At 36.6% G+C, this 27,935-nt stretch overlaps 1 protein-coding gene across 1 annotated transcript; it reads left to right on the forward strand.

The window, feature by feature from the left end:
* Positions 1-1,966: 1,966 nt before the first annotated feature.
* Positions 1,967-27,847, forward strand: SLC38A11 (solute carrier family 38 member 11). Its single transcript, XM_009910405.2, has 11 exons — positions 1,967-2,074; positions 2,499-2,573; positions 5,262-5,396; positions 7,439-7,504; positions 9,531-9,637; positions 10,165-10,244; positions 20,292-20,362; positions 21,217-21,378; positions 23,127-23,239; positions 23,904-24,035; positions 27,267-27,847. The coding sequence occupies exons 1-11, from the start codon at positions 2,020-2,022 to the stop codon at positions 27,510-27,512; spliced, it is 1,242 nt and encodes a 413-aa protein (XP_009908707.1). The 5' UTR covers positions 1,967-2,019; the 3' UTR covers positions 27,513-27,847.
* The last annotated feature ends 88 nt before the right edge of the window (positions 27,848-27,935 follow it).

A 27,935-nucleotide genomic window follows, 5' to 3' on the forward strand; every position in this document is an offset into this window, starting at 1 on the left:
GAGAGGCAAAAACATCTCATTCATGTCTTCACAGCCTTCCATGTTGCCTAACTGGCAATCACAACTCCCAACAGGTGTTCCTTCCCTGTATGCAGTCCAAGTCCACTGTCAAGAGAACTGGTCATCACACAGGGACTATTTCACCTGTGTTACAGTTTCTGCTGTCCTTTATTGTCCTTTTTGCAAACTCAAATGTGTCTAGTTCAAGCAGGGAAAGGATTAGTGTTGATGACAGGGTATTTGAGCTACATAGTTCATGTTTTCTTGCAACCAAAAAGGGAACTGGGCTGTTCTAGTTCAGTGCAATTTCATGAGTACTGTGCTGTGAGTAGCAGGGATCATTAACATTTTGGGCAAAAACGATAGTGATGCTTCTTTTGCTCAAACCAGTGGTGAAATAAAATATAGCCACTGTTGAGGGAGGATGTACCTGTAAAACTGCGTGTGACACGGAGAAGATAAGTAGGAAATAATGGTTTGTGATGATACCAAAACTTTTGGGACTTTGCAGAGATAGTTAATAGTAGATTTTGAACAAAGAAGAGTACCAGGCTCTTCATGTGATGCATAAGTAAAATGTGTCATTTATTGTCACATGACATTACAGATGCTAAGAGAAATACACGACTTCAAAAAAGGGCAAATTCAAGGTGCAATCCATTAAGGGAGTGTTACACTGAGAACATATCTACTTTAAGAAGTCTGGGATGTGTAAACTAATGAAAGCTGGGACAGAAAAATTATTTGCTAACTATCCATTTTTCATGTTTTTATATTCTTCCCTAAGGACTTTCCATTGCCTCTTTTAGAATTTGGATACCAGGCTACTGGACTTTGATCTGAGCCAGTATTACTCATGCTAGTACTGCTTAAGGATTAAAGGTTCCACTTAAATATTTAGCCCTCCTTGAGGCACTCTTATGCTTGCCATCTTATACCCCTATCTACGGATGACTTAGATTTATCAGTCATGTGATTTTTTTTTTCCTCAGGAGTATTAGTTACAAGCATCTGAGTTTGTACTACCTTTTATATATGTTAAATAGCCTCCTGCAACCATGAAAAAGTGATTTTATTTTCATGGTAAGTACACAGGGTTTTCCTTTTGTTGAATACAGGTGGACATTTTCAGCATTGAATTCCTCTTTTGAATTACATGACTTCATTTAAAATACTGTCCTTCTAATCAATGATTCTAAAATGTGCTGTGATGGCAGAGTGGTAATCTGAAGAGATAATCTGACCACTGTGTGCTTATGAAGAAATGGTTTTTGAAAATGACTGTACTTTGTGAAGCTACTGACTACAAATTGTGCTTTGAGCTTCAATTTGTGCCAGACCTCCCCACAGAGCCTTTGTGGCACTAGCCAATTTTATAATGTTGTTAATGATTCATAATTTACCATTGGATGTCAGGGAAATATTTTAAATGCTGGATAAACCCTCGAATTAGAGCATCTTCAGATGTTGTCATACTTTACTAAAAACTCTTGAAATTGTTTTCATTCCTCTGATTCAGTGGTCTGATATAACCAGTCGATATTTTCAGAAATGCTTGATTCACATTTCTGCCTTTGGAGCATGACTAAAAAGCTCTTTGTTTAACAGCCTGTTTCTGAGTTTACATACATTTTTGTCTTTACATGTATTTTTTTTCAGAGAAGAATTAATTACAGAAGATTATGGGTCGGACCTATAAAGGAATTATATGCCTAACATGCCTTTGATTTCTCACTGGAAAAAAAAAAAAAAGGGATTTAGTTATCAAAATACCTCTACAAATCTGAGTCTATGACTTTTTTTTTTTTTTGTAATCTTTAATAGAGCATCTGTAAAATCTTGCAGATCTGAGTCTGCAACAGTTTTTTTCCTTTGTCTTGAGTAGACTGTGCAAAAACCTTGTTCTCACCTATTTTTCTCACATATAATGTTGGTTTTTCTGTCTTTGTGAAATAGGTAGCAACGAATGACCAAACAGCCCTTGTTAGTAAGCCCAGGAGTAAAGGAGGAAACAGTAATATGGCATCAGCTGGGTTTAACATTATCAACTCTATCATAGGATCAGGTATTATAGGTAAGGACAATTTTCTTCAGTATCCTGTGTTCAGCCTTGTTTATATGTGCATGAAGGTCCACTTTGGAGAATACCACTATTGTCTTAATTTCTGCTGCTGTTCCCAAATACATTTTTCGATTTTTATTTGTTTACTATGATAAAAATAGAGAAACACCCTCTGACATCATGTCTCATAGCGATAAATACTTACAGCCTCTTTGCCATAATGGTCAGAGAGAACTGTTTAGGCAGATGCTGACTTAACTTCACACCTAGGCAACACTTTGTTCACTAAAAGGGATCTTTTAGAGGTTATTAAGCATGCTAGTCCAATTTGGGAGATTGATAGTGTTTCTGAAAATCTAAATAATTCTTTATTTTGTTCATCACAAATATGTATTTGGAAAGGTTCTTCTGAAATTTCTCCTTTTCTTCCTTACAGGACTGCCATATTCAATGAAGGAGGCTGGTTTACCACTAGGAGTGCTGCTTTTATTTGGAGTTGCCTATATTACAGGTAGTTTCTGTTTAAAGTGAAAATTAATCCCAGCAGCATTCAGCTGATCTTGGGTTTAATGATACCTGAAACAAATATATCTATGATGATAAATGTGACAATTTTTTCTTTACCTCTCTAAACTCTTGAGCAGATTAGTGAAAGTAGAGAATTATTCTGCACAACATATAAAGTTACTTGTTGTGTGTGCTTTATTTTTGTGAAGTCTAATTTCTTAGATTAGGTCAAAGTGACATTTGAAAGAAATAGTCCTTATTTGTGCTTCAGCTGGTTTAGTCCACTGTTTTTACCCTGATTAAGAGACTGATGCTCCATTTGGTTGTATATCACTTATTGGAAAAAAATATACCACAGAATGAAACCTTCGATTGTACTATGATTTTGAATATTTTATTTAATTATCATTTATCAAAAAAAATAATGGGTTTACCTTCAAGAAGGGATAAGTTTTGAAATCACAGGTTAAGTGATCCCATAAGTAAATGAGTGATCACATCAAACCATATAAATAAGTGCGCTCACATCAGAAGAAAATTTTTGTCAAGACTGTGGATTTAAGTCTTAATGGGACAAACCAAGTCAACCTGAATGGCACAAATTCTGTTACCCATGTGCTAAGCAGCATTAGATGCTTTTCACTGCTTAGACTATCATTTAAAGGTCTGTGTAAATGATTGAAGTTTGACTGGAGAGCAATAGAGCATAAGGAATATGTTCCTTATGAATGGAAAATTTTCTCTATGGCTGGTGGCCAAATACATCAATGAGATAATACCATATACATAGCTCAGAAATTTCTATTACTTTTCTATAGGAAATTAATTTCTCCTTTGCATTTCTAAGTATTTTGAAGACTTTAGAGATACAGGCCTAGAACCTGTGAGTTAAACTGAGCTTTTCAAAGGGCTGGAGCACCTCTCCTGTGAGGACAGACTGAAAGAGTTGGGGCTATTCAGTCTGGAGAAGAGAAAGCTCCGAAGAGACCTTATTGTGGCCTACCAGTATCTTAAAGGGGCCTAAAAGAAAGCTGGTGAGGGACTTTTTAGGGTGTCAGGTAGTGATAGGACTAGGGGGAAATGGGAAAAAAATAGAAATGGGTAGATTCAGATTGGATGTTAAGAAGAAATTCTTCACCATGAGGGGGTGAGACACTGGAACAGGTTGCCCAGGGAAGTGGTAGAAGCCCCATCCCTGGAGGTTTTGAAGGCCAGGCTGGATGTGGCTCTGGGCAACCTGATCTAGTGTGAAGTGTCCCTGCCCATGGCAGGGGGTTGGAACCAGATGATCCTTGAGGTCCCTTCCAACCCTAACAATTCTATGATTCTATGATTTCATTATGTTAAAGATGTAGCTCAATATATCTTGCACAATCAAATTATCACTTTAGTTACAACTTTTTGATTTGTTGCATGAAAAAACCAGGCAAGGTATGTAACATTAGCATTTGTCTTCTGTAGTTTTTACTGAATAGCAGGTGAATAGCTGTTAGTTAGTAATTCTCATAGTATTGCATTTGCATTTATTTTATTTTTATTATACTGAATATAGTCCTAGATTGACAGAAAAATACAATATTAGGGAATTTAATGATACATTTTTCAAATTTTTGTGTATCTTGCTACAAAGATTTAATATTTCTTGTACAAGATCAGCTCAGTATGCAGCATAATTGATAATGAACACTTCTGTATCTCAGGTTTTTTCTGCTTCCAATTATAGAGTGAGTACATATTGTGTAAAGATTGCATATGCTTATGGTAATTTCTGAATCGGCTTACACATTAATAAATGGTATAAATATTATTTGTAAAGACTGTAAAAATGTCATAATTTTGTTCATTCCCAGAAGATAGCAATACTGTTCACAGAAAGGAACTGTTCCTATTGCAGCATAGATTTAGAAGCTAAGTGAAAGTCAGATGAGGAATAGACAAGGTCTAGCTACTATCTGTCAAGATACCTACACCAAGGTAATATTTTTGTACTGGAAAATTCCATGGTGTTCAAATGAAGACCAAAATACAGCTTGACATAACAGCAGTATTTCAAAGTGTTCATTGTAAAAAGATGAGATTCAGTCTGGGTGAAATTCCTTCTTGGATGTCAGCCCTGTCTCAAAGCAAATTGCTTCATACTTTTCCAGATAAATCACTTTGCAAGTGTTTTATTTTAAAAGTATCCAGTAAAAACGTGTATAATGTTTTTATAATAAGCAGTAGATAAACCACAACATACTAACCAGACTTTATTTTTCAAAAACTAGATGAATAGCTGAGTAAAGGGATTGAAGGTTGTAGCACCATGACTCAGGCAGTCCCTGCATTTTACTGCCTTTCAGCTCATGGTGAAATTCTCCATCCAATCAGGAGCTTTCTGCATTATTAATGGAATTTTCCTGTTTTGGTGCTTGTGACAGTTCTTGTTTCCTTTGAGCATACTGGAAACCGATGAAAATGAGTCTGTTTCTGCTGTCCTAATCAGGAAAGATGGGATTTCCTTAGAATATGAACCTCTGACTCCTGGGTTTGGTGGACTGAGATGCGGTATGAGATTTCTCATACCTGCTCTTCCCAGTGCCACTGTTTTCCTTCTCACAGACTTTTTTTTCCTAAGGAGTGAAAGAGACTGTAAGTAACTAACTGTAAGTAGTTTCATACTGTCTTTAACAGGAATTTTATATTTTGACAGATTTTTCCATTATCTTACTCATCAAAGGAGGAAACCTCTCTAGTACCAACACCTATCAAGAGCTGGTCAGAAAAACATATGGTCTTGTAGGTTATCTTATTCTTTCAGCTCTTCAATTTTTATATCCATTTATTGGTAAGATCACTTAAAATATAAATGATTCAGTTTTATAAATAACAAGTTTTTCATATTACCTCATTCTTTCACTGGTTAAATATTGAGAACTCTGTAAAGAATATACTGAATGTGCTTCTTTCCTATTAAAAATATTAAAATTTACTTGGTGTGTTCTGAAAGTCAGTGACTTGGAGGCCCAGAATAATAGAAATGCACTGAAATGTAACAACAAAGAAATTTGTGGATCACACACTTAATGACAGAAGTATCTATGAGAAATAGCATTCTGTTCTAGAATGTGCATCAGAACACAGGTCTGACGTGCCTTGAAATGAAAGGAAGTATAGGAGCCTAGGAGTTTATTCAAGGTATTCAATATATGTAGAATATATATAGAAGTATATTGAATTCATATTTTTCCAAAGATGTAGTATTACTGTCACTGGAAGGCCACTGATCAGATCTTTCTTGAGCATTATGTGCTGTCACTGCTTTTCAAAAGCATTAATTCAGCCTCATACACAATGAGCTACTAGTGAACTGGGCAGTTGACACCACTTTGAAGAAGAAATAGTAAAAGAACAAAGAGGTATAGTCTGGGCAGTAATTAATTGGAGTGGAAGTTTAAAATAAAGTGATATTCTGAATCTATCCCCTACAGTAGTAACATAAGCTTGGCCTTCATCTTATCAAGGCTTAGCAATACCTAAAATTCTGGTGTCAATAGGATGGACCCAGACACTTTTCAGTGGTGCCGAGGGGCAATGTGCGCAAACTAGAACACAGGCGGTTTCTCTTAAACCCAAGGAAAAACTTCTTTAGTTTGAGGGTAACAAAGCACTGGAACAGGGTGTCCAGAGAGTCTGTGGAGCCTCCTTGTATGGAGATACCCAATGGATGCCTGGCTGCGATCCTGGGCAACCTGCTTTGGATGACCCTGCTTTTAGCAGAGGGGTTGGACTAGATGATCTCCATAGGTCCTTCCAACCTCTGACATTCTATAATCTCTGTGATTTTCACACATGGGAATCCAAGAGGTGGTGAATTGAGATACCTAGTCTGGCTTCCTGATAACAAAGTTCCACATCAAAATCCCTGCTTTGGGAATAGTCTGTCTGAATGTATTAGAGGGAGCTGAGATTTTTCAGGGTGTCAAGTTACTCTTTCTGCAGGCAGCAATAGTATGTGTTTACTTAAAAAAAGAGCATAATTATTAGCTCATAGAAAATAAGGAAAATAATTATAGAGATCTTAATCCTTACCATGGAACTAGTTATGCATATGTATGTGCTTAAATTTATTTCTATAAGCAATGTTATGACTACAATTTCACAAGAGTAAATATTTATGCCTTAGTTAAGGTCAATACCATATGTATGCTGTCTACATGGTGAAGACCACATGAGTATATAAATATATTTTGTGTGTATGTGTACATAGGCATGCACACATCTATGCGCTTCTGGTGTATAATAAAATAAGAATGTAGCATTAATGTTAAAGCCACAATTTTTTATTTAATGAGAGGAAGGAATGAAAGTCCATATCTCGTATCTTCATGTATTTTATCCTCCTTTCTTCTGGTTTAAAAATTTTGATGAGTTTTCACATGAGCTAGGAAGCCCTCTGCATTTGATTGCAGGACTGATTATTAGACAGGAATTTTGCTAAAAGAAAACAAGACTTTAAAAATAGAATGACAAAGTATTTGTGTTAGAAACAAACAATTCAAAAGGCCTTTTTTTCCCTTCTTCCGAAATAACTTTATATGGCAAGTCAGTACAATGGCTTTGATTATCAGACTGTATTCTTGCTTAGGTTGTATCTGTTTTAAAAAAGGGAGAGGATGGGGAGCAGTAAAGATTTCGTGTTTCTGTATTTACTTGAAATTTTATTTTATTTTATTTTAATCCTGAAACTTATAAGTTGTTGGTGGCAGCCAGAATTCATGCAAGGAGGATAGTGTCATATAGTCCTGAATTCTACAAAACAGGTGCATTAAATGATTATCAAGTATTTTGTATTTGACTTGTACTAACAAAAGAATTTCTTTCTTTAAGCTATGATCAGTTACAACATAATAACAGGAGACACTTTAACTAAAGTTTTTCAGAGAATTCCTGGAGGTAAGATGCATTTAAAAATTCAGAATGGAAGAAATGAATTGAATAGGAATATAGCATAAGTATTTAGGAATTAGGATCCTGTGTCAGTCTGAAGTCCTACTATTACTTTGTTTCTAAATTGCTCTTAAATATACCTCAAGTTAAGATATATATATATATGTATATATATGTTTGTTTGTGTTGGGGTGGTTTTTTTAGTAAGTCTTTCTGAGGTAAAAACTATGAGTCATAGTCCTTGGTTATTGGACTCAATGAAGAGACCATGTGCTTCAGGGTACTACTAAGGAAGTAGAAGGAGCCTATCACAGTGGTCTATTTACAAGGTCACCATACTTTGTCATCTTTTTTCACTGTGAGAGTGATGTAACACTAGAACAGGCTGCCCAGGAGGGTTGTGTGTATCTCCTCTGGAGATACTCAAAACCCACCTGGATGTGTTCCTGTGTGATCTACTCCAGGTAATTCTGCTGTGGCAGGGGGGTTGAACTAGATATCTTCTGAGGTACCTTCCAGCCACAGTGATTATGTGAGGTATTTTCTATAATAATAATTTAAATACTGGAACTGCACTTCATCTAGTGAATCATTCTGGGTGACTTGCAAATAATATAATAGATTTAGTATATATATATATATATATATACACACTATATATATACTATATATATATATATATAGTATATATATACTATATATACTATATATATACACTATATATATACTATATATATATATATACACACACACTATATATATATATATATATGTATATATATTAGCATATATGTAGTAGTTGGTGATGAACTGCATACATAACATTAATTTCTGATAGATATTTACTGCACACCCAGGTGTGGCATTTTGAGCTTTTTAACTCACAGACTTTTTACCCTTCTTCTGCTGTGAGTTTTCATAGCAGAATCCGGAGCAATTTGTATATGTTTATCATCTACTTTAGCACAAAGACAGGTAAGTTAAAACATTCTTCATGGGCAAATTAAACTACAAAGAATGTGTCTGCAATGAAGTGGAAATTAGTATTTGAATGAACTGTTTGATTTCCACAGAACTATACTTTTCAGCAGATGAAGCCTGCAAGGTGTGAATGCAGTTTTAACTGTCACACTTGTTCTGTGAATACCTCATCCCGTTGATAGTGACATTGAATATCTAAGAATTTATATGCAATACTACTTCTGCAATAGGAGGAACCCCCTGCATGACACGTCTTTTCACCTGGCTGGTAGAATGCCTGCCTGAAAAGGTGTGGGAAAGCATTATAATCTCCCAATGAACAGAGAGAACTGAACATAGACTTTCTATGTCAATTGCCAGTCACTTTCCATCCATAATTGTTCAGCAAGCTTTCATTCAAGCCTGTTATTCATGGCAGCCTGACTGAGATATGTTTTGGTTTAAGTTGGGGCTTAAAAAAACCCTCACCAGTTGCACAAATCTCACTTGCTGTGAGAGAATGTTATAGTGTTATTGCTGCCTTTACATGGTAATATGTATTTTGGCAGTGAAAGCCATCTGACAACAAGTAGGGAATTACTCAAAAGAAACACCAAAATTAACTTGTTTTAGTACTGTTCCTTAAAAAATTGCTAATATTCAACAGCAGAGTAATTGATGTGAACATGCAGTGTCAAAAATAGCTAAAAAGTAAATGGCAGAAAAAAGTAGTAGAATGTTTTACTTGCAGTCTGCCAAAATTGACCCAGATATGATGAAAGAAATTAATGCTTATCTGTATGTAATGCCAGACTTCCAGAGTGTCTGATTATATATCCCATATGTTATTCATTTGGTTTGAATTTGCTGAATTCTTCTGATCATGCACATACTGTGTATGACTTCCTCAAGACTAATTAATATGTATCCTTTAATTCCATGTTACTTAGCTTGAATAAAGGGAATACAAGTCTAGTGAACATCAGTTTGTTACTCTAGCTTTTTTAATGTAACTCCTCTGTGCCTCAAGCCAGCCTCTTACAGAAATAAATTATTTTCTTTTTTGCTTTAGTTGGACCAGATAACGTGCTTACTGACCGTCACTTCATAATTCTTCTTACCACCATCGTTTTTACCTTACCTATATCTTTATATCGAGACATAGCAAAACTGGGAAAGGTAAATCATAATAGCAACTGATTTTTTGGTTTACTTTTGTGTGTATGCCATTAGAAAATAAGTCATAACTTCATGTATTTGAACTCAGTTACATCTGGCTAAAGTATGTTAAATATTTTAGAAGTTGAGACTGTCTTCAGTCTCAAGAGGTATTGGAAAACATGGAATTGTTTAAGTAAAACTTCAGTCTTCAAATGCATCACTGGAATTTTTCCATCTACTTCTAGTAGAATTCAAATCTTGTAAAGCAGTGGGTGAGATAGGCCTGATCTTGAAATGTTGAACACCATTGATTAGAAATGTTTAAATGGGAGTATCACCTAAAATTAGTTGCAATTAGCTACTTAGTCAAAAAGAATAACAAATTAGGACATGATAATATAGGACAAACTTTCTAATTAAAAATATTTGACATGATATTTACAACTTATGTGTTAATTATTCATAAAAATGAAAGGTACAATATGCTGCTGGGAGGACAATCTTTCAGCAGATTAGTGACTGAATTCATGTTTTTGCCTGTACAGGTATCTCTTATTTCTCTGATTTTAACTGTTGTCATTCTGATTATTGTGATGGTAAGAACAGTAACACTCAGTCCACAAGTGTGAGTATTCTTTTAGTTGCCACAAAGTGCATTTTTAATCATATGTACTCTTGTAATTTCACTGTTACATGTATCTGCATAGTTTTGGAGTATGATTGTTTTGGGAGAGACAGATAATTGAAAAAATAAATCTTTCTTAACAGTAATACAAAATGAACTGCTATACCATACCTTATCCTTTATTTTTTTTCTTCTCTCCCATTGCACATATGCAAATCTTACAAAGTCTAAAAAAAAAATCTATAGATAACTGGAAATTGTGGGTGATATGGCTGATAGCAAGTGACTCCTGAATGCGCATATGAGATTGCCTATCATTTGAGAAATCTTTGTTTTGTTCATTATTTTCAGATGGCCTATATTTGCAATCTTAATACAGATAGTATTCTAGTAATATTTCTGTTAATATAATGATTTACTAATAAAAATTGATTTAGAGGACACCAGACCTGATGGCAGCAGATGGGATACACCTGTCTCAGAGTGGGAAAAGAATCCTAGCCCAGGAGCTAGCAGGGCTCATTGAAAGAGCATTAAACTAGATTTGAAGGGAGAAAGGCACAAATCTGGGCTGCCTAGAAATAAGCCCAAGGACAGCACAGGAGCACCTGAGAACAGACAGAAATTGTGACTTGTCACTATAAAAAGGTGGCAAAGCCTTCAGACCAACTGAAGTGACCTACACTAATGTATGCAGCATGGGAAACAAAGAGAAGGAGCTGGAAGCCATTATCTGTCAGAAAAATTATGATATAGTAGCCATCACAGAAATGTTGTGGGATGTCTCACATCACTGTAGTGCCACAATTGATGGCTATAAACTCTTCAGAAAGGATAGTCAAGGAAGGAGAGGTGGTGGTGTGGCCCTCTGTGTTTGGGAGTGTTTTGATTGTAGTGAGGTTGGTGAGTGTTATATTATAGAGTTGAGTGTTTATGGGTAAGGGAGGCCAGCAAAGCAGATATCCTGGCAGGATTCTGTTATAGACCATCCAAGCAGAATGAAGAGATATAAAATATTCTTTAGGCATCTGTCAGAAGTCTTGCAATCACTGGCCTTTGTCAGGGACTTCAACTTCCCTGATATCTGTTGGAAATAAAATACATCTGAGAGGGAGCAGTCCCAGAGGTTCTTAGAGTATGTGGAGGATAACTTCCAGACACTCTGGAATTGGGACAGAGATGATTAGGGAAGGCACCTTGCTGCACCTGTTGTTTGAGAACAGAGAAGGACTTGTAGGCAATGTAACTGGAGGAGGGTCAGCAGAACAGCCACCTTGGACTTCCACTGGCAGACTTTTGCCTGTATCAATGTTATGGGTTTGGTGTTTTGAGTGGTGGCATGGGGCATTGAATATGTTCCCAGCCATCCAGTGGTTGCCTCCACCATTGTGAGCACATAGTGTTTGCCCTGGTGGGTTTGTGATGACTTCTAAAATTCATGGGCAGTTGGGCCACCCCGTTTGAGCCTGTTGCTTTATCAGTGCCATCTACTTGCTCCATGTGGCATCAGTTGGGTGTTGGGTAGAGACTCTCCCTTTGAACATGCAGTCTAGCACTGGTAGTCAGAGAAGCTGTGTTTCAGTACCAATCACCTCCAAGGCAGCTCAAACTCCCTCATATGCTGCCAGTGTTTCTTTTTCAGTTATAGTGTAGTAGGCTTCATCTCACCTGTAGCTCTGACTCCAAAACCCTGGAGGTCATCCTCATGCTTCCCCTGATGTTTTCTGCCAAAGACTCCAAACCACTACAGAGACTAGTGGATGGACTCCCTTGGGAGGCAGTCCTGAGAAGCCAAGGGATCCAGGAAGGCTGGACACTGTTCAATATGGAACTCTTTAAAGGCACAGGAGCAGTTTTTCCCCATGTGCTGAAAAACAAGTTGGTGGGGAATAAAGCTGGCTCGGCTAGATAAAGAGGTTTGGTTGCTGCTTACACATAATTGTTTGTTTCACTGCTGTGATACATGAGTTAATTGCAGGGCATTCATGTTTAATTCTGTGAAGATAGTTAGAAGAGCAGTTGCTGAAGTTATACCAGTTGATGTTATCTCTGGTCCACAAAATGAAGCACTCCAAACAGTGTGGGACTTCCCACTCCCCATCATTCCGAAGCAGCATGTTTTCCATACTGTGTTGAAGGGGTATCTGAAAGAGTGATCTCAAAATCCTCTGCCACACAGGGAAGAGGCTATATATAATGTTTGCTGATAACCTTGTTACTCTGGTAACATGTCTTCTCAACAGTTGTGATGCACTGAAAAACATGAAATGCATGGTTATATTTTTTCTTACAATAAGTAATGTTGGGTTTTGAGTGATCTTGAAGTTTTACTTTTTATTTTTTCAGAAACTTGTACTTTTGCCTTTACAGTTCTTGTTTTCAAAACTGCACCTAGCCAGTTGATAAACAATCAGAATATTTTGTCTCCCAAACATTCTATCAACGTCTATTTTTACTATTTGTATTTTACAGTTAGAAATAGATTTCAATTGTTAAAACTCTCTTTTACTGTCTTGTTAATGGTTTAATGGTATGCCATCTATTTTTTTACAATGAGAATAAAGAGCAGTAATGCATTTTAATATAGGTCAAATCATTATAACAAGTGAAACAAGTAAATAACAGATATACTGTAAATCCTCACTAAAATACAATAGGAGTTTTCAAACTCCTGGCCAGCAGGAGCAGGGAGGTCATTCTCCCCCTGTAAACAGCACTGGTTAGGCCACACTGTGAGTACTGTGTCCAGTTATGAGCCCCTCAGTTTAGGAAAGATGTTGGCTTGCTGGAACATGTCCAGAGGAGGGCAACAGAACTGGTGAGGGGTTTGGAGCACAAGCCCTGTGAGGAGAGACTGAGGGAGCTAGGGTTGCTTAGCCTGGAGAAGAGGAGGCTCAGGGCAGACCTTGTTGCTCTCTACAATGACCTGAAGGGAGGTTGTAGCCAGGTGGGGGTTGGTCTCTTCTCCCAGGCAACCAGCACCAGAACAAGAGGATACAGTCTCAAGCTGTGCCAGGGGAGGTTTAGGCTGGATGTTAGGAAGAAATTCTTCATAGAGAGAGTGATTGCCCATTGGAATTGGCTGCCCAGGGACATGGTGGAGTAGCTGTCACTGGAGGTGTTTGGGAAGAGACCTGATGGGGTGCTTGGTGCCATGGTTTAGTTGATTAGATGGTGTTGGATGATGGGCTGGACACAATGATCTTGAAGGTCTCTTCCAACCTGGTCTATTCTATTCTATTCTATTCTATTCTGTTCTATTCTAAAGATAATTTTAACAATCATTATTATAAGAAACAGTCCTCAGATATGTCATAAAGGAAAAGAATCCTGTTTAATATTGATGATGATTAATTGATGATCTGGATGAGAAGATCGATTCCACCATTAGTAAATTTGTAGATTACACCAAGTTGGGGGCAGGTTTTGACCTGTTCGAAGGTAGGAGGGCTCTGCAGAGAGACCTTGACAGGCTGGGCAGATGGGCAGAGTCCAACATGATGGCATTCAACAAGTCCAAGTGCCAGGTGCTGCACTTTGGCCACAAAAACTCCACGCAGGGCTACAGGCTGGGGTCAGAGTGGCTGGAGAACAGCCAGGTGGAAAGGGACCTGGAAGTACTGGTTGACAGCTGGCTGAACATGAGCCAGCAGTGCACCCAGGTAGCCAAGAAGGCAAATGGCATCCTGGTCTGTATCAGGAATAGTATGGCCAGCAGGAGCAGGGAAGTCATTGTGCCCCTCTACTCAGCACTGGTTAGGCCACATCTTGAGTACTGTGTCTAGTTCTGGGCTCCACCATTTAAGAAGGACACTGAGATACTTGAAAGTGTCTAGAGAGGGGCAGCAAGGCTGATGCGAGGTCTCGAGCACAAGCTCTGTGGGGAGAGGGTGAAGGAGCTGGGGTTGTTTAGCCTGGAGAAGAGGAGGTTCAGGGGAGACCTTATTGCTCTCTACAACTACCTGAAAGAAGGCATTGCCATGCTTCGGTTTATGTAACCTAGTTTGATGTTTGTCTCTTTAAAAAGTAGCAGCACCTTGTGGACAAGCCTTGAGTTTGCAGGCTAACAGAAGTACCAAGCCCTTCTCTACAGAAGCGTGAGCTGGCAATTTTTCTATTCTTTTACTCTGTTCTCATGAAGTTTAGGTGGTATTTTAGCTTGTTCCCCCATCCCTGTTCTTGTGAAGCCATTTTTCCCCCTCTGAATAAGTGTAGAATTTAATGTTTTTTCCATTTATCAACATATTTGTGATTTTTTTGTCTTTTCACCCTGTTCTCTAGTATCCTCTTGTTAACTGCAGATTTCACACTTTCTGTTAAGAATGTTTCTTTCTCTGTTCCATCTTTCAACTTAGTGCTGAATACATTTAAAAGTGCTGGATTCAAGTCAGCTTCCACAGGAATCCTGATCAGATATCTTCACACTTTGATCAAACGACTCTCTAAGAAGTAATCAGTTTTCATTCACCTTTAGATTTTTCAAGGTGAAGATTGCTTTCCATTGAGAAGTACAATGAGGTTATCTGGGGATGCTAAAATGCAATCCATGTTCTACTTGAAAATTATATCTATTATTTGGGCAACAAAGAGTATTATCTTTCTTGAAAACCTTCTGCAGTGTGTTAGACCATCAGTGAAACAACATTACTATTTTTAAGGGTTTGATGTGCTTGAAACTGTTGCTTTCTTTTTTTTTTAGTTGCTATGGGAGTGGAAGAGGTTGTCCATGGACACTACAGGAATGTTGTTTTCTTGATAGTTCTCAGGGAAAAAAACACAACAACCTAATGTATTTATGATGAGGGATTACTTGGTTTAATTTATTTCCTCTTATAACAGATTTGGAATGGGGGTAATTTTTCTCTCTCTTTTTTTTCATTCCTTCATTAATTTCATCCATACAACTATTCTTGTTTGAAGAATATAATGAACTTGCAGACTGAATGTTAGGAAGAAGTTCTTCATAGGGAGAGTGCCCATTGGAATGGGCTGCCCAGGGAGGTGGTGAAGTAGCTGTCACTGGAGGTGTTTAGGAAGAGACTTGATGGGGTGTTTGGTGCCATAGGTTAGTTGATTAGATGGTGTTGGATGATGGGTTGGACATGATGATCTCAAAGGTCTCTTCCAACATGGTCTATTCTATTCTATTCTATTCTATTCTATTCTATTCTATTCTATTCTATTCTATTCTATTCAGCATTCTGGACCCAGGCTTACTCTCCATAGTTAAAAATCTTGATCATTTTGATGATCCATTCTTTATTTTCATCTGCTTATATCTGAATCTTTTTCTACTGTGATAAAAAGAATGGGTCAGAATTGTCTCAAACTGTAAATGTACAGTGTGTTAATACTGTGTAAAAGAATTTCATGCTTCAGAGCTGAAACTCACATTCATTGCTGTAAAAAGTAATATTTTATGTATCTTATAGAAATGGATCTTTTAAATTTGATGTTGTTTGGAAAGAATGTCATGGTGTCAGTTTCTGCATAATATATAAATCTCTAGGAAAAACTTCAAGAGCATCTGCTGCACATAAATAGGATGTGAGAATTACTCAACTGGCAGCTGATCAGAGATGAAAAACCAAGTGTTCAGGAAAAGAAAGTAGAAAGTTGATTCTTTCTTTCAAATAAATAATCAAATAGCAAGCAAAGCTAAACTTTAATGTGTGATGAAATTAAAAAATAAAACAAAGCTACCGTATATTAACTGCTAAATAGTTCATTCAGGAAGAAAAGGGAGTTAAAGCAGATGAATGTAAGTGGGGTTGGCATATAGCTTTGCCATGTTTATGTTCTTTACCAATCAAGATGACTTTGATTAATATACAGTTCAAGGATATTCTGAGCATTACTCATTTTCTTTACATTAATTAAGTTATACACAGCATCTGTGATTTTTTTCAAGATCTTAAAAATAACACAAAACAACAAAACACAACAAACAAGAAACCTAAGAAAGGCATTTTACTTAGAATAGACTTGAATTGAAATTGTACAATTAGTTTCCTAAATTACTAAATCATTGATTTAAACCTAAATTCATCTGCCTTATGGTTCTGGATTATTTTGATACCTGTTGGTTTGCACCTAAACTTGCTGGTTTGTCACTGATCTTTCATCCTAAACAATGGAATCCTTTTGTTAATTCCAACATATAGCTCACCTGTCAAAAGTAAGACTTTGCTTTCTCTGTAGAAATCAGCTTGGCTGCTTGTTATATTTTTCAGTCAGTATTTCATACCTGAAAGCTTGGTTGAGATCAGGGACATCTGTTTCTCTTGCCCTCCTTAAAGATATATTGCTTCTGAAGCATTCTGCTTCTGTATTATAGTTGGCAGCTTTTCTACATAAATGACAAGAAAGGTTTCTGCATAGCATGGATGTTAAGATGAGGAATTTTGTACTCTAAATGTTTTGCAAGAAGTAGGAAGTATGTTGGTTTTAGACTGCCTGCAAGTTTGCCCAACTCTTGCTTATGATATGGATGTGAAATGGCTTTGCCTCCTTCATTTGTTCTTTTCATTTTCCTCTATTCTTATGTAGATAAGCATTAATATTTTTAAAACTTTAAAACTCACTCACATATTCATTTTAAGGTATTTTCTCTTAAGTATGCAGAAGATTAGTAGAATCTTATTTTCTTAACCTCTAGGCTTTATTGTTAGACTTCACTGCCATCCTACAGACAGTTCATATTGTCAGTCTGTCTAGCTGTTCTGTTAGTTTCAGCTGAGTCTTTCCTGTCTGGGATCTCCCTTGGGACATCTTTTGTTCAATCTTGTATTGGTTTTGTTTTTCTAAGAGTCACATTTATATCACCTTTCAGCTTTTACTTTGTCTTGCAGCTTCTACTATACGTGATATACAGTACAGCTCTCAACATGTGCATTTATTAAAACAAATTTCTTCTGTTAACTTTAATTGTGTTTCATCTAACTATTTCTCCTTGTCCAGCATGAAAAACTTGGTGTTCTTGCAGGCATGACCTGTGTTTTCATACACTGAGTGAGGAGCAGTAAGCTAGCTGGTTTTGTCTTTCATGGATATACGCAGCCGCTGCTGTTCTTGTATGAGCAGCAGTTAAAATCTTTCCCTAACAATTCCTAACAAGAATGTAGGTCAAACTGGTCAGAATAAAAGTCTTTGTGGAAAACAAAATTTAAAAATCCATCTTGAACAGTAGTAGCAGGATTGAAAAAGCAAAACAGATACTTGTGATAAACTCTTTCAGCCTTTGTATGCATCTCCCTACACAGATGTGTGTTTGTATGAATGTTTCTATGAATTGACATGTGATACTTCCATTAGGTGATTATTCACTGTATGGCTCTTCTGTCACTAACAGCTGCTGTTTTGTCACAAAATTTCCTCCTTCCCAGCCTGAGGTTTTATTTTATAGTGACATTTTCATGTCACCTGCTCCCTTTTCCAGGAACTTTGCCTAAATCTGTATATCCTACACACTGGATGTGAGGGTGATTTGTTGCTGCTACAGTCAGAACCCTAGACCTGCAGACTCTTGGTTCTAAACCCTCAGAAATGAAATCTCTGGATCTGTTCTTTCACTTAGCTTACATATCACATTTGTATGAAATCCCTCTATTCCCAAAGTATGAAAATGTTTTTCAAAACACAAGCAGCAGTGTGTGACTTACTGTAAGAAATAGTCCTATACTGGTGCATATGTCATCTGCACCCACATGCATTGTATGACATTGCAATCTGCTAGTAGTGTTCATGGATCTGAGATTCTGAATTTTGCAACTAGAATGGAAGGAATTTATCTTCTTAGGCTGCTAAATAAGCAGGATTTTGTTCTTTTGGATTTTTTTTTCCCTAAGTATTAATCCTAATCTGATTTGTTGTTCCCCTGTAAAGCAAAGCTATATTTTGATCTGTTGCATATTGCTAACGTGTAAGGCAGAACTGTGCATAGGAAAAACTAGCTCTTGTGATTTTTATTTTTTAATTCAGTATTTGGCCATTCTATTAAAAATGTTTCATCTAAAATTCACATCTTTTTACCTTCCATTTTTTTTAAATCTCCATTTGTAGGAGCTTATAATGTAGCTACGCTGTTGCACAGGATGTACCATCTTCACAGAAATTAAATGTATTTCAGACAAAAGCATTCTTTATTTCTGTGGATTTAAAATGTTTTGGCCCATAGGGTATTAGATAATCTAAGAGTTACTAGTACAAAGGAGGATAAGGGGACTCATGAATTCTGTTGTAAAAATATAAAGTCAATTTAAATTCTGTATGTTTGATACCAAGGCTGGCCTCTACTGGGTACAGAATGGAAGAGTTGTAATGTTAACTTTCTAGATTCCATTTTTTATATTGATTTTTTTTTTCAACCAGATGTAAATCTTTTCCTGATAAATCATACATTCAGAATTAGGAGTATGAATTGTCTGCAGACATCTCTAGTGATTTGGAATTGGTACCTTCAAGGGAGGCTACTCTGTATAAGGAACTACAGCAGCTGTGTTGGGTTAGAACTCCTATCCAACATGACAAATCCCCAATATCTGTATTCCATCCGTAGTATGACATCTACATGCTGAATCTAAGAGTGTTTTAGGAGGGCCATATTAATCTGATTGAGACTAGAAGCAGTACATTACAGTAGTCAAGACAATATACTTCATCTGACAAGAATCAAGACAAGAACATACTTGGTTTTGTTGCACAGACTGTTCACTTCAGAGTGAAGACTAAGACCCACAGCTTATGAGCCGTAAAGGTTCTGTAACCCTGTTTTTTAATATGGAAAAGTACTATCTGAGGTCTCAAGAAATAGTAAGATAGAAATTCTGAAAGGGAAAACAGCAACATCTTAGTTTATTTTTCATTTGAGGGGGTGGGGATGGAGTTAAAACGTTTGAAAGCAATGAAACCTAAAATAGCTTGTGCCACAAAGGCTGTCAAAACCAGCTAGTTAACAGCAGAGAGAGGGAGAGACAAAGCGCCATTGTTACCATCACAGAAGTGGTGTGCGTGCCATACAGCTTTCTAGAGCAGTAGGAAAATAGCAGCTAAGGTCTCAGGTAGCAGCAGTTTTCCCTCTAAATTAAACCAGATCAATGAAAGTTATCAGCAGACAACTTAATAAGGGCAAGCTTCTCTGTACTGGTCCTTTTTCTGTTCTTTAATACTACAAATGTAATGTTCAACTGTCTTGTAAATTTTCTTTGATTTCCTTTGATTTGTAGTTCCGGAAGAAGGTGTTTTGTGTCCTTCCCCTTTCCTTCATTTTGGTTCTTTATTCATAGAGAAAGGTCATGCATCAAATGGATTGTTACAAAATTTGCTGATGGTTTTCTATGGTCCTCCTCTAAGAATTATAGTTATTTCATATAGTTATTTGGGGGTTGGACTAGCTGACCTTCAGAGTTCCCTTCCAACCCGGACCATTCTGTGATTCTATGATTCAGTTACAAAATTGTGGGTATATCTTAGAGGAGCAGATGATGCAATTTTACATTCTTGCATGATTATGAAAGTCTGTGTTGGCTCTCTTACACTTTGTTTTATCACTCCTTTGGGAACTAGCAGAATCTCTTTACTATGCAGAGTAAAGAAGGGCAAACTGCTTCACTTGATTTCTAGCCTAGGAAAAAGTTATCACAAGACTTCATGGATTATATGTGTAAATTCAAAGGAATAAATTGCCTTTAAATAGCTGGAGATTTTTATTTGAGATAACCTTAGACAGAATCAGTAACAACTTTTACCTTCCCTGTTGCAGCTTCTTGGTGTAGGAAGACTTTACTTATAGGAAGAGTTTACTTATAAAACTGGTCACTGAAAAAGGCTGATATTTTTGTCTGTAAAAACTGGTTACAGAAATACTTCAGTCAAAAGAAGTGGTGGGAGAAGGGTATCTCACTAGCTTAAACTTATTGTTGGTGAGCAATGTGGCCTACTTCAGAGAGCCCTGGAGCTCAGTATTGTACTACAGCATAGTATTTTAAGTTATTTTTATAACTGGTGGTTGGAAAGAGAATAATATATTAAAACAAATGTCTATTTTAGACCCAAATCAGAAAATGCATGGATATTTGCAAAATCAAATGCAATACAAGCTGTTGGTGTCATGTCATTTGGTAAGTAATTTTTTTTCTTCTTTTGATATTCAGATCCACTGAATAGAAATTGCATTTTGTAAATAATACTTTTTTAAATTTATATTCTTGTTTTAGAAAAACATGAAATTGACCTTCAGACATCCATGTGAATGTGACTGTTATGTTTTAAGATATTGTCCCCATCTGTTTCCCATCCAGATCTGAAGTTTAGTGCCACTATAGCAGAAACAATGGTGTGGCATGTGAACACAACTCAGCTGTTCAGGTCATCATACAACACCTGCACCCTAGTGCTAGTCTAATTGATAAACTGAGGAGGTTGTGGTTATTCTGCATCCCCTTGGATAACCTCTAACAGAAAAATCTTACACTGCAATGCATGCATTCTCTAGAGGGTGCCCTCTAGTTGCTTCCTCTTTCTCTGAGGAACCATTCTGGTGAGTTTTCACTCACTTCCAATATCCTCATTCTAAAATCCGTTCCTGCATGGATATTACTCCTAATGATTGCTGCCTAAAATGGATGCCATAGAAATTCTGAAAGTAGTAAACTTAGAACTGCTGTGGGGTTAATAAGCAAAAGAGCAGGAAGAGGACACAGCGGTAGAATGGAGGTGTGGAGGGTGGGAAAGGGTGTAGCATTTTAGGGTAATGTAATCAGAATCATCTCAAGAGGAATAGAAACCATTCTCAAAACAAACAACTAAGTTCAAGCCATTTATTTTTGGCACTCATTGATGGATTAATAGTTGCATTTAATCATCAGTGGATTCAGACTGTGCTGTGTCTCTCCTAGCTTGAAAGGTCCATGGATTTACTTATATGCATATATGCATGAATCCATACATTTGCTTTAACTGTCATGTGTTTCAGCATTCATTTGCAACCATAACAGCTTTTTAATATACGGATCTCTGGAAGAACCGACGTTAAAGAACTGGTCTCAAGTCACACATGTGTCCGTCTTACTTGCTGTTATTATCAGTGTAGTGTTTGCTGCGTGTGGATATATAACTTTTACGGGATACACAGAAGGTAAACTGCTTGGTTCCTCAATTTTGATGCTTCCTGTAATCTTCACATTTCTGTCTGACTTTTGGTGTTAATATAGTGATTGTAAAAAAGCAAAACCAGAAATAGTTACCACCACACCCAGCATTTCTTGTAGTTACTCAACAACCAAAACAGGATACAAAGATGGTAACATGCTAATATGTGTCAGATTCCCAAGTGTAAAGCCTCACCTGTGAAAAGTCTCCTTTGAGTCCTTCCATAAGTAAAATGTTTCTGAGGACAAAACATCCTGTGATTTAGCCACATGGTCCAAGAGCAGAGATCAGTAAGAACAAACATTGCCTTGATATTTCTGCAGGGCACCTGTTATTTACATTCTTATGTATCTTTTCCTGTCTTTGCTGTTATAGCATCCTAGCCCTGACTAAGAGATATTTCCTCTCTTTACATCAGCTGTTCTGCCATAACTAATCCTACTGTCACCTCTGTGGGTATGTAAATACACATATGTGTATAAATGCATATAATCCATGTCACATCATACTGTTTAACATAATTTGTTGAAGTGGAAAAGCTGCTTTCAGAAGACTAAGGCATACATTTGTTGAATGCATTAGCTTCTTCAGCAAAATTACACATTTCATAAGCAGATTTTCTGTTGTTTAGTGCTGTTTGAAATTGTAGAAGGCTTCCAGGCTCTTTTCTCTTCTTTTCGATAGTTGAAAACAGAAGATTTGTAGGATGGGAATTACTGGCCAGTCTGTCCTTTTTCCCTGCTTCCAGTGCTGTTTATGCAGAATAATTGTCTAAGATGCAACTGTCACTAGACTAAGTAAAAGCAGTATATAAAGTATATAAGTATATAAAGCTCTGACTTCAGAGACAGGTTGGGCTTGATGATCCTTGGGGTCTCTTCCAGCCTTAGTTATACTGTGGTACTGTGATACTATCCTTAAGCATATGACTCTACTGTAAGCAGGTCCCTATCAAAATCTTAGGGCTATTTTCTCTGAAGTTCACATTATTGCTTCTTCAGTGCCATTGTGATCGTAAAAGTAGTAAATCATAGTAGAATATAGTAATTGGGTAGAAAAGACTTGATAGATCATCTGATCACTGTCTTTCAGTGTCTGTTTTACTTCAGAGATTGTTATTCTAGATTCTTTGTGGTAAATGCTAAGCAAGATAATGAATTGAATTCTCTAGCAATGCTTTTGTTGTTAGATTTAAGATTTGCTAGGCAATAATCCATATGTTTGTAATGGGCTTTCAGAGTCAGAATATTTTAAATCCTTCACTACAGTTTACCAGCCATGATTAGATGCTGTCAGGGAAATGCAGTTCTCTGGAGATGATTCCCTGGTCTTCCTTGTGTAATTGTTGTTCTAGGAATTAAATATTGAAAGGGAATTTATCTTTTACTTACAAGCTTTCTTTGTGAATCTGTCATGTAGTTATTTAAACAGACACCAGAATCTCATACAAAACCTGTGCTAAGGGAAATATATGACAGATGACAAACTTCAATGTGTATACATTAAAATATTTTTGAACAATAAATGCCACTTGAAATAAAAACATGTCTGCTAGCAGGATAATGTGAAAGTTCCTTCTGGATATAATTAGTGACTAACTACATTTTCTTGATCTGTGTAAGGAGACAGGATCAGAAAGTCTCAGTTACTCCAGTAACCAGTAACTTTCACTTCAGTTTGCATATAGGCAGATGAGATGAAGTTCTAACTAATGGATGTTTTGCTATGCCTCAGGAGATATATTTGAAAACTACTGTAGAGATGACAACCTTGTTACATTTGGAAGGTTTTGTTATGGAATTACTGTAATTCTGACCTTTCCCCTTGAATGTTTTGTGACCAGAGAGGTAAGAATTTATTACATTCTCCCTTTAACAGTGTTGATATGTATTAGTAGCATTCTCACATTATTAATGCATATTGTAGCAGAAGTCAATAGTTGCTTTATAATAAGTATCAGCATATTCTAACCTGATACATGCAATGGGTATGAAGTACTAATTGTGCTGTTTAGATTCTGGCAATGTAATGCTGTATTGCATTTAATATAATATTATCCAATATTATCATAATAATGACTCAGTAAAACCAGGACTGCCTAAAAGTCGCAAGTTTGGCATAAATGCCACTGCTGTTTTTACATTGAGAATAGCTGAAAATAGCATATTTATCATACTTACTAATTTTGTTCTGAAAAAGTGTCTCCCATCTAGGAAATCTATCTGTTCCACAGATACTTGTAAGTAGTTTTTATTCTGTAATGGGCAAATGAAAAGAAAGTAAGTACACCCTAAGTCCTGCAGCTATAACTAAGTCAATCTTGCAAGTGTTCTGTAACTTTAGTAAATGAGCTATTTCAGGAAGTGGATGAAGATGTTTTCTTGAAATGAGGTAAATTCAGCCAGTATATTCTCATGCATTCTTGAGCTTCCTAAGATTAGAAGATACAGAATAAGTTGTTTGTTAACATAAGGATCAAAATAAAGGGTTAAAATTGTGGTTCTGTTTCAGGTGGTTGCAAATGTGTTCTTCCAGGGGAACCTCTCCACAGTTTTCCATATTGTTGTGACAGTTGTTATCATTGCAGTGGCAACTGGTGTATCTTTAGCGTATGACTGCCTTGGAATAGTTTTAGAGCTGAACGTAAGTGAACCTGTATGCTCTTTCTATTTAATGGATCTTTTTTTTTATAAAACAGAACTCTAAAAATTTTGTGTGATTCAACATAATAGTAGAAATGTTAGTAGGAAAAAAAGCAGTTGTTCACTGCTTCAAAGTTGGATAATTAAAGGAGAAAGTGAGTTCAAAAAGTAAAGTTCAAGTGGTAGGGGCGGGCTTTTGGAACAGTTCTGGAGATAGGGCAAGTGGCTATGTGTTAAAGAATTTATTTAAACTGCAGTGGAAATCTTAACTGCATTGCATGACAGAATGTAGTGTTCTTTCTTGAATGCCTGCTTCTGAGGAAGCTTGCAAATCCAGGAACACTTTTCACTAGAGGGGGTTGCTCAGTGCCCTGTCCCACCTGGCCTTGAACACTTCCAGGCAGGAACAACCTCCTCCAGTGCCTCACCACCCTCCTGGACAAGAATTCCTTCCTTACACCTAATCTAAATCTACTTTCTTTCAGTTTAAACCTATTGTGCCTTGTCCTATTGCTACATGCCCTTGTAAAAAAATTCCTTGTAGGACCCTTTTAAGGACTGAAAAACTGCTATAAGGTCTCTCTCCAGGGCTTTATCTTCTCCAGGCTGAAGAACACCAGTTCTCTCAGTCTGTCTTCATAGGTGAGATGTTACAACCCTTTGATAATCGTCGTGGCCTCCTCTGGACCCTCTCCAACAGATCCATGTTCTTCTTATGTTAGTGGCCCCAAAGTTGGAACAGTACTCCAATCAGTCTCTCACAAGAGTGGAGTAGATGGGGAGAGTCACCTCCCTTGATCTGCTGGTCATGTTTCTTTAGATGCTGCCCAGATTTCAGTTGCTTTTCTTGGCTGAAAGCACACATCAATCCATTTGCCACCCAGCCCAGGACCTTGTATTTGGCTTCAAACATCATGAGGTTCACATGGGCACATATTTATTTATGATGAACATGGCTTGGCTAAATAGTTAACCTTCAATTCCAAGTAATTTATTTTTAATAAATAAAGAAGATATGGAAATATTATTACTCCAGTATATAAAAGTTAAAAGGTGGAGTAAACTTTTTAAGGGCAGCCTTTGCTTCTTTATAAAAGTATTTCAGAATTGCCTCCTTAAATCCCTGTCCATGCATTCATCAACAGTTTCAAGCCATATGTTGCATGCTGACCAATGGAACAAAATAAAGGGTTTTTTTTCCTTTGTGCTATGTGATAAATGTACTTTCACATGTATTATGAAACACTGAACTGTTCTGATCCACAGTGCAGTTTACCTGATAACCAAGCAGTAATGAGTGATTTTGTAGTAATGATTTAGCATGCCATACTTCCACTTATATAGAACAAGTCTGAATATTCAGATAAGCTATCCAATTACCCTCTTTAAAACACTTACTTACTTCTTCTCAGTTAATCACTCCCAGTTATAACTTAAAATAATTGCATTCCTACTGTTTTGGCCATGCCTTCATTAAAATTTCTCATTCATGGCATCTGTTGGTAATTTATTACCATCTTTTTTACCGTCCTGTTTTTACATTACAAGTGTAGAAAAGTCACCTGTGTATGTATATACACAGTAGGAAAAACATTTAAATGTGTGCATACTTACACACATGCTTAGTCTGGCCAAATACCCAAAACCTGGTATAATGAATGTAATTAACTATGTATATCTGTGTATATATATATGTGTTTTAGGTTTATTCCATGATATAATATGTTAAGAATAAATTAATACCAGAAAACTGCTAGTAAGTCTTTAGCATAAATAGATATGTGTGATTCCTATTTAGAAGTGTTTTTAAATAACCACTTAAAAGCAAACATTCAATCAATGCAGTATTTTTAGCCAGAGAGGACTAAGAAATTACCTGGTAGACAAGATGGCAGCTTGATTCAGTTACAAACAGAAATTTATAGGCAGGCATTTGAGTGGGGAGCTCATGTCTTGTGATTTGGGGTTTTCTTACTTTTTTTAAGAATTTGGCAGTACAGCTGTATGCATTTATTGTATGTAATAGTTTTGCTTAGAAAGATTGCCAGCAGAGAAAAATGAATAGGCAGTCTTGACATGTGAGAAGGATGATCTGTCTTTTCAGCAGGTTTCGTGTCCATCGAAGGAGGTGCCTTGGCCCTTCACCACAGATGGCATTTGTTGCTGTTTCTCTGACTCTGCTTACTTTTCCCCTGCTTTCTGGTTTTAAAACAAAATAGAAGTGTTCGTGTTTGCCCTGTGATAATTCCCCATTGAAATGGTTCTGTCATATGGGAGTCAAGGGTCCACAGATTTTGCTGTGCTATTCAATTTGGGATGCTGGTTTGTTTTGCTTCACATACTTTAGAGTCTTGGGTTTTATAAAGAAGATACTTTATGCATGTACCTATTTTTGATGTCTCTACTGATCACTGTTAACAGGTTCTACCATAAAAATACACAAAAGTCTGCACAATGACACAAAGCTATTCAGTAGGCTATATTATTATGTCATCATAATTAAAATGAAACAGAGTGTTTGTTAAGCATGTGACAAAGTAAACATTCAAAATTTCTGCATAAAAATTGTCTGGTTTGGCATGTAACTCATATCTTAACATGCAGTGGATTTACTGTAAAAAAGCATTTAAGCAGGTCCTTTTTACCTATCCTGATCTAAGAAAGCATTTAAAGAGGAACTGAATTTTAAATGAGAGGGAAGACTCTACTCTTTCAAAGGGAGCTTTACTTTCATAGGGAAGTCCAGGTAAATCAGGTCAAAAATGCAGAAATTGTTCAGAATTCATTGAACTGCTATGTGATGTTTCCACTTCTTTTTTTCCCCTCTTTTTGAAGGCAGTACTTATGTAGACTCCTACATAGAATTATCTTAGCTGGCTTATGTCAGTTACGGTATTGCAGAACTATTATGTACGGACTTCTACTGTACTTCTGAAACTGAGAAACCTCTGGTAATCAGATTTAGTAGTACAGAAAATTCAACAGAAAGTACTCTGCATCAGCAAAGCAAACATTTTAAAATAAATCTGAATAGTTTTACAGATACTTTCTCAAGTTGTTGTTGATTTCGAAAAGCAAATGTTCCTTATAGCAACATTGGGAGAGGCTTCCATTTTCCGCCTTTACTCTTGTATCAATCTAATCACAACCATTTGAAAATGAAGGGGTTTTGTTCTTCATGTCTAAATACACATGCTTATGAGGGTTCTTTTCTGTTGTTTCCCCCACACAGGGCGTTCTGAGTGCTACCCCTCTTGTTTTTATCATCCCAACAGCGTGTTATCTGAGACTGTCCAAAGAGCGATGGAACCATTCAGATAACCTCATATCCTGCCTGATTCTTGCTGTCGGTGTGCTAGTGATGACAGTTGGGTTTGTTTTGACTGTCTTGTATCCCCAGGAATGTAGCCATGGAAAGGAAATGTTCTATTGCTTCCCTAGTAATGTTTCTTTTCAGAACAGTACACTTCCACCATAGGTAGCAAACCAGTCTCCAGATTAGGTCAGGTACATCCTGCAGCAAGCCATATATTCCAGTTCGAAGGAGAATGGAACAAAGAGCTTTTATATTTTGATATGCACTAAGAATTTTAAACTGTATAATTGTAATTAAATACTTGGCTTCATGCTGCCATCTTTTTCCAGACAAGACTTAAGTTTTAGCAGTTGAAACAGAAGTTCTCAGAGGTGCTTTTTAGTAGACATTATTTGAATAACTTAAAAGCTTCATTTTTTTAACTTAGTCTGTAGTGCTGTTTAAAAGTTATACATTAAATACTTAGGAATGTAAACATCTCCCATGTTTTGTTGCTATCATTTTTCAAATTTTATAATCTTTTAATGTATATTAACTAGTACACTATAGTATAGAGGGTTTTTTTTTAAGTCCTAAAGTAAAAGT

This window comes from Dryobates pubescens, chromosome 2 (genome assembly GCF_014839835.1).
Source record: "Dryobates pubescens isolate bDryPub1 chromosome 2, bDryPub1.pri, whole genome shotgun sequence".
In the NCBI taxonomy this organism is placed as follows: Eukaryota; Metazoa; Chordata; class Aves; order Piciformes; family Picidae; genus Dryobates; species Dryobates pubescens.

Bases quoted from the DNA above. Each gene is read 5' to 3' on its own strand.
- SLC38A11 (XM_009910405.2), top strand. From the start codon at position 2,020: ATGGCATCAGCTGGGTTTAACATTATCAACTCTATCATAGGATCAGGT. The intron at 2,574-5,261 runs GTAGTTTCTGTT...ATATTTTGACAG, and splicing joins TGGAGTTGCCTATATTACAG to ATTTTTCCATTATCTTACTC. The intron at 10,245-20,291 runs GTGAGTATTCTT...TGTCTATTTTAG, and splicing joins GTAACACTCAGTCCACAAGT to ACCCAAATCAGAAAATGCAT.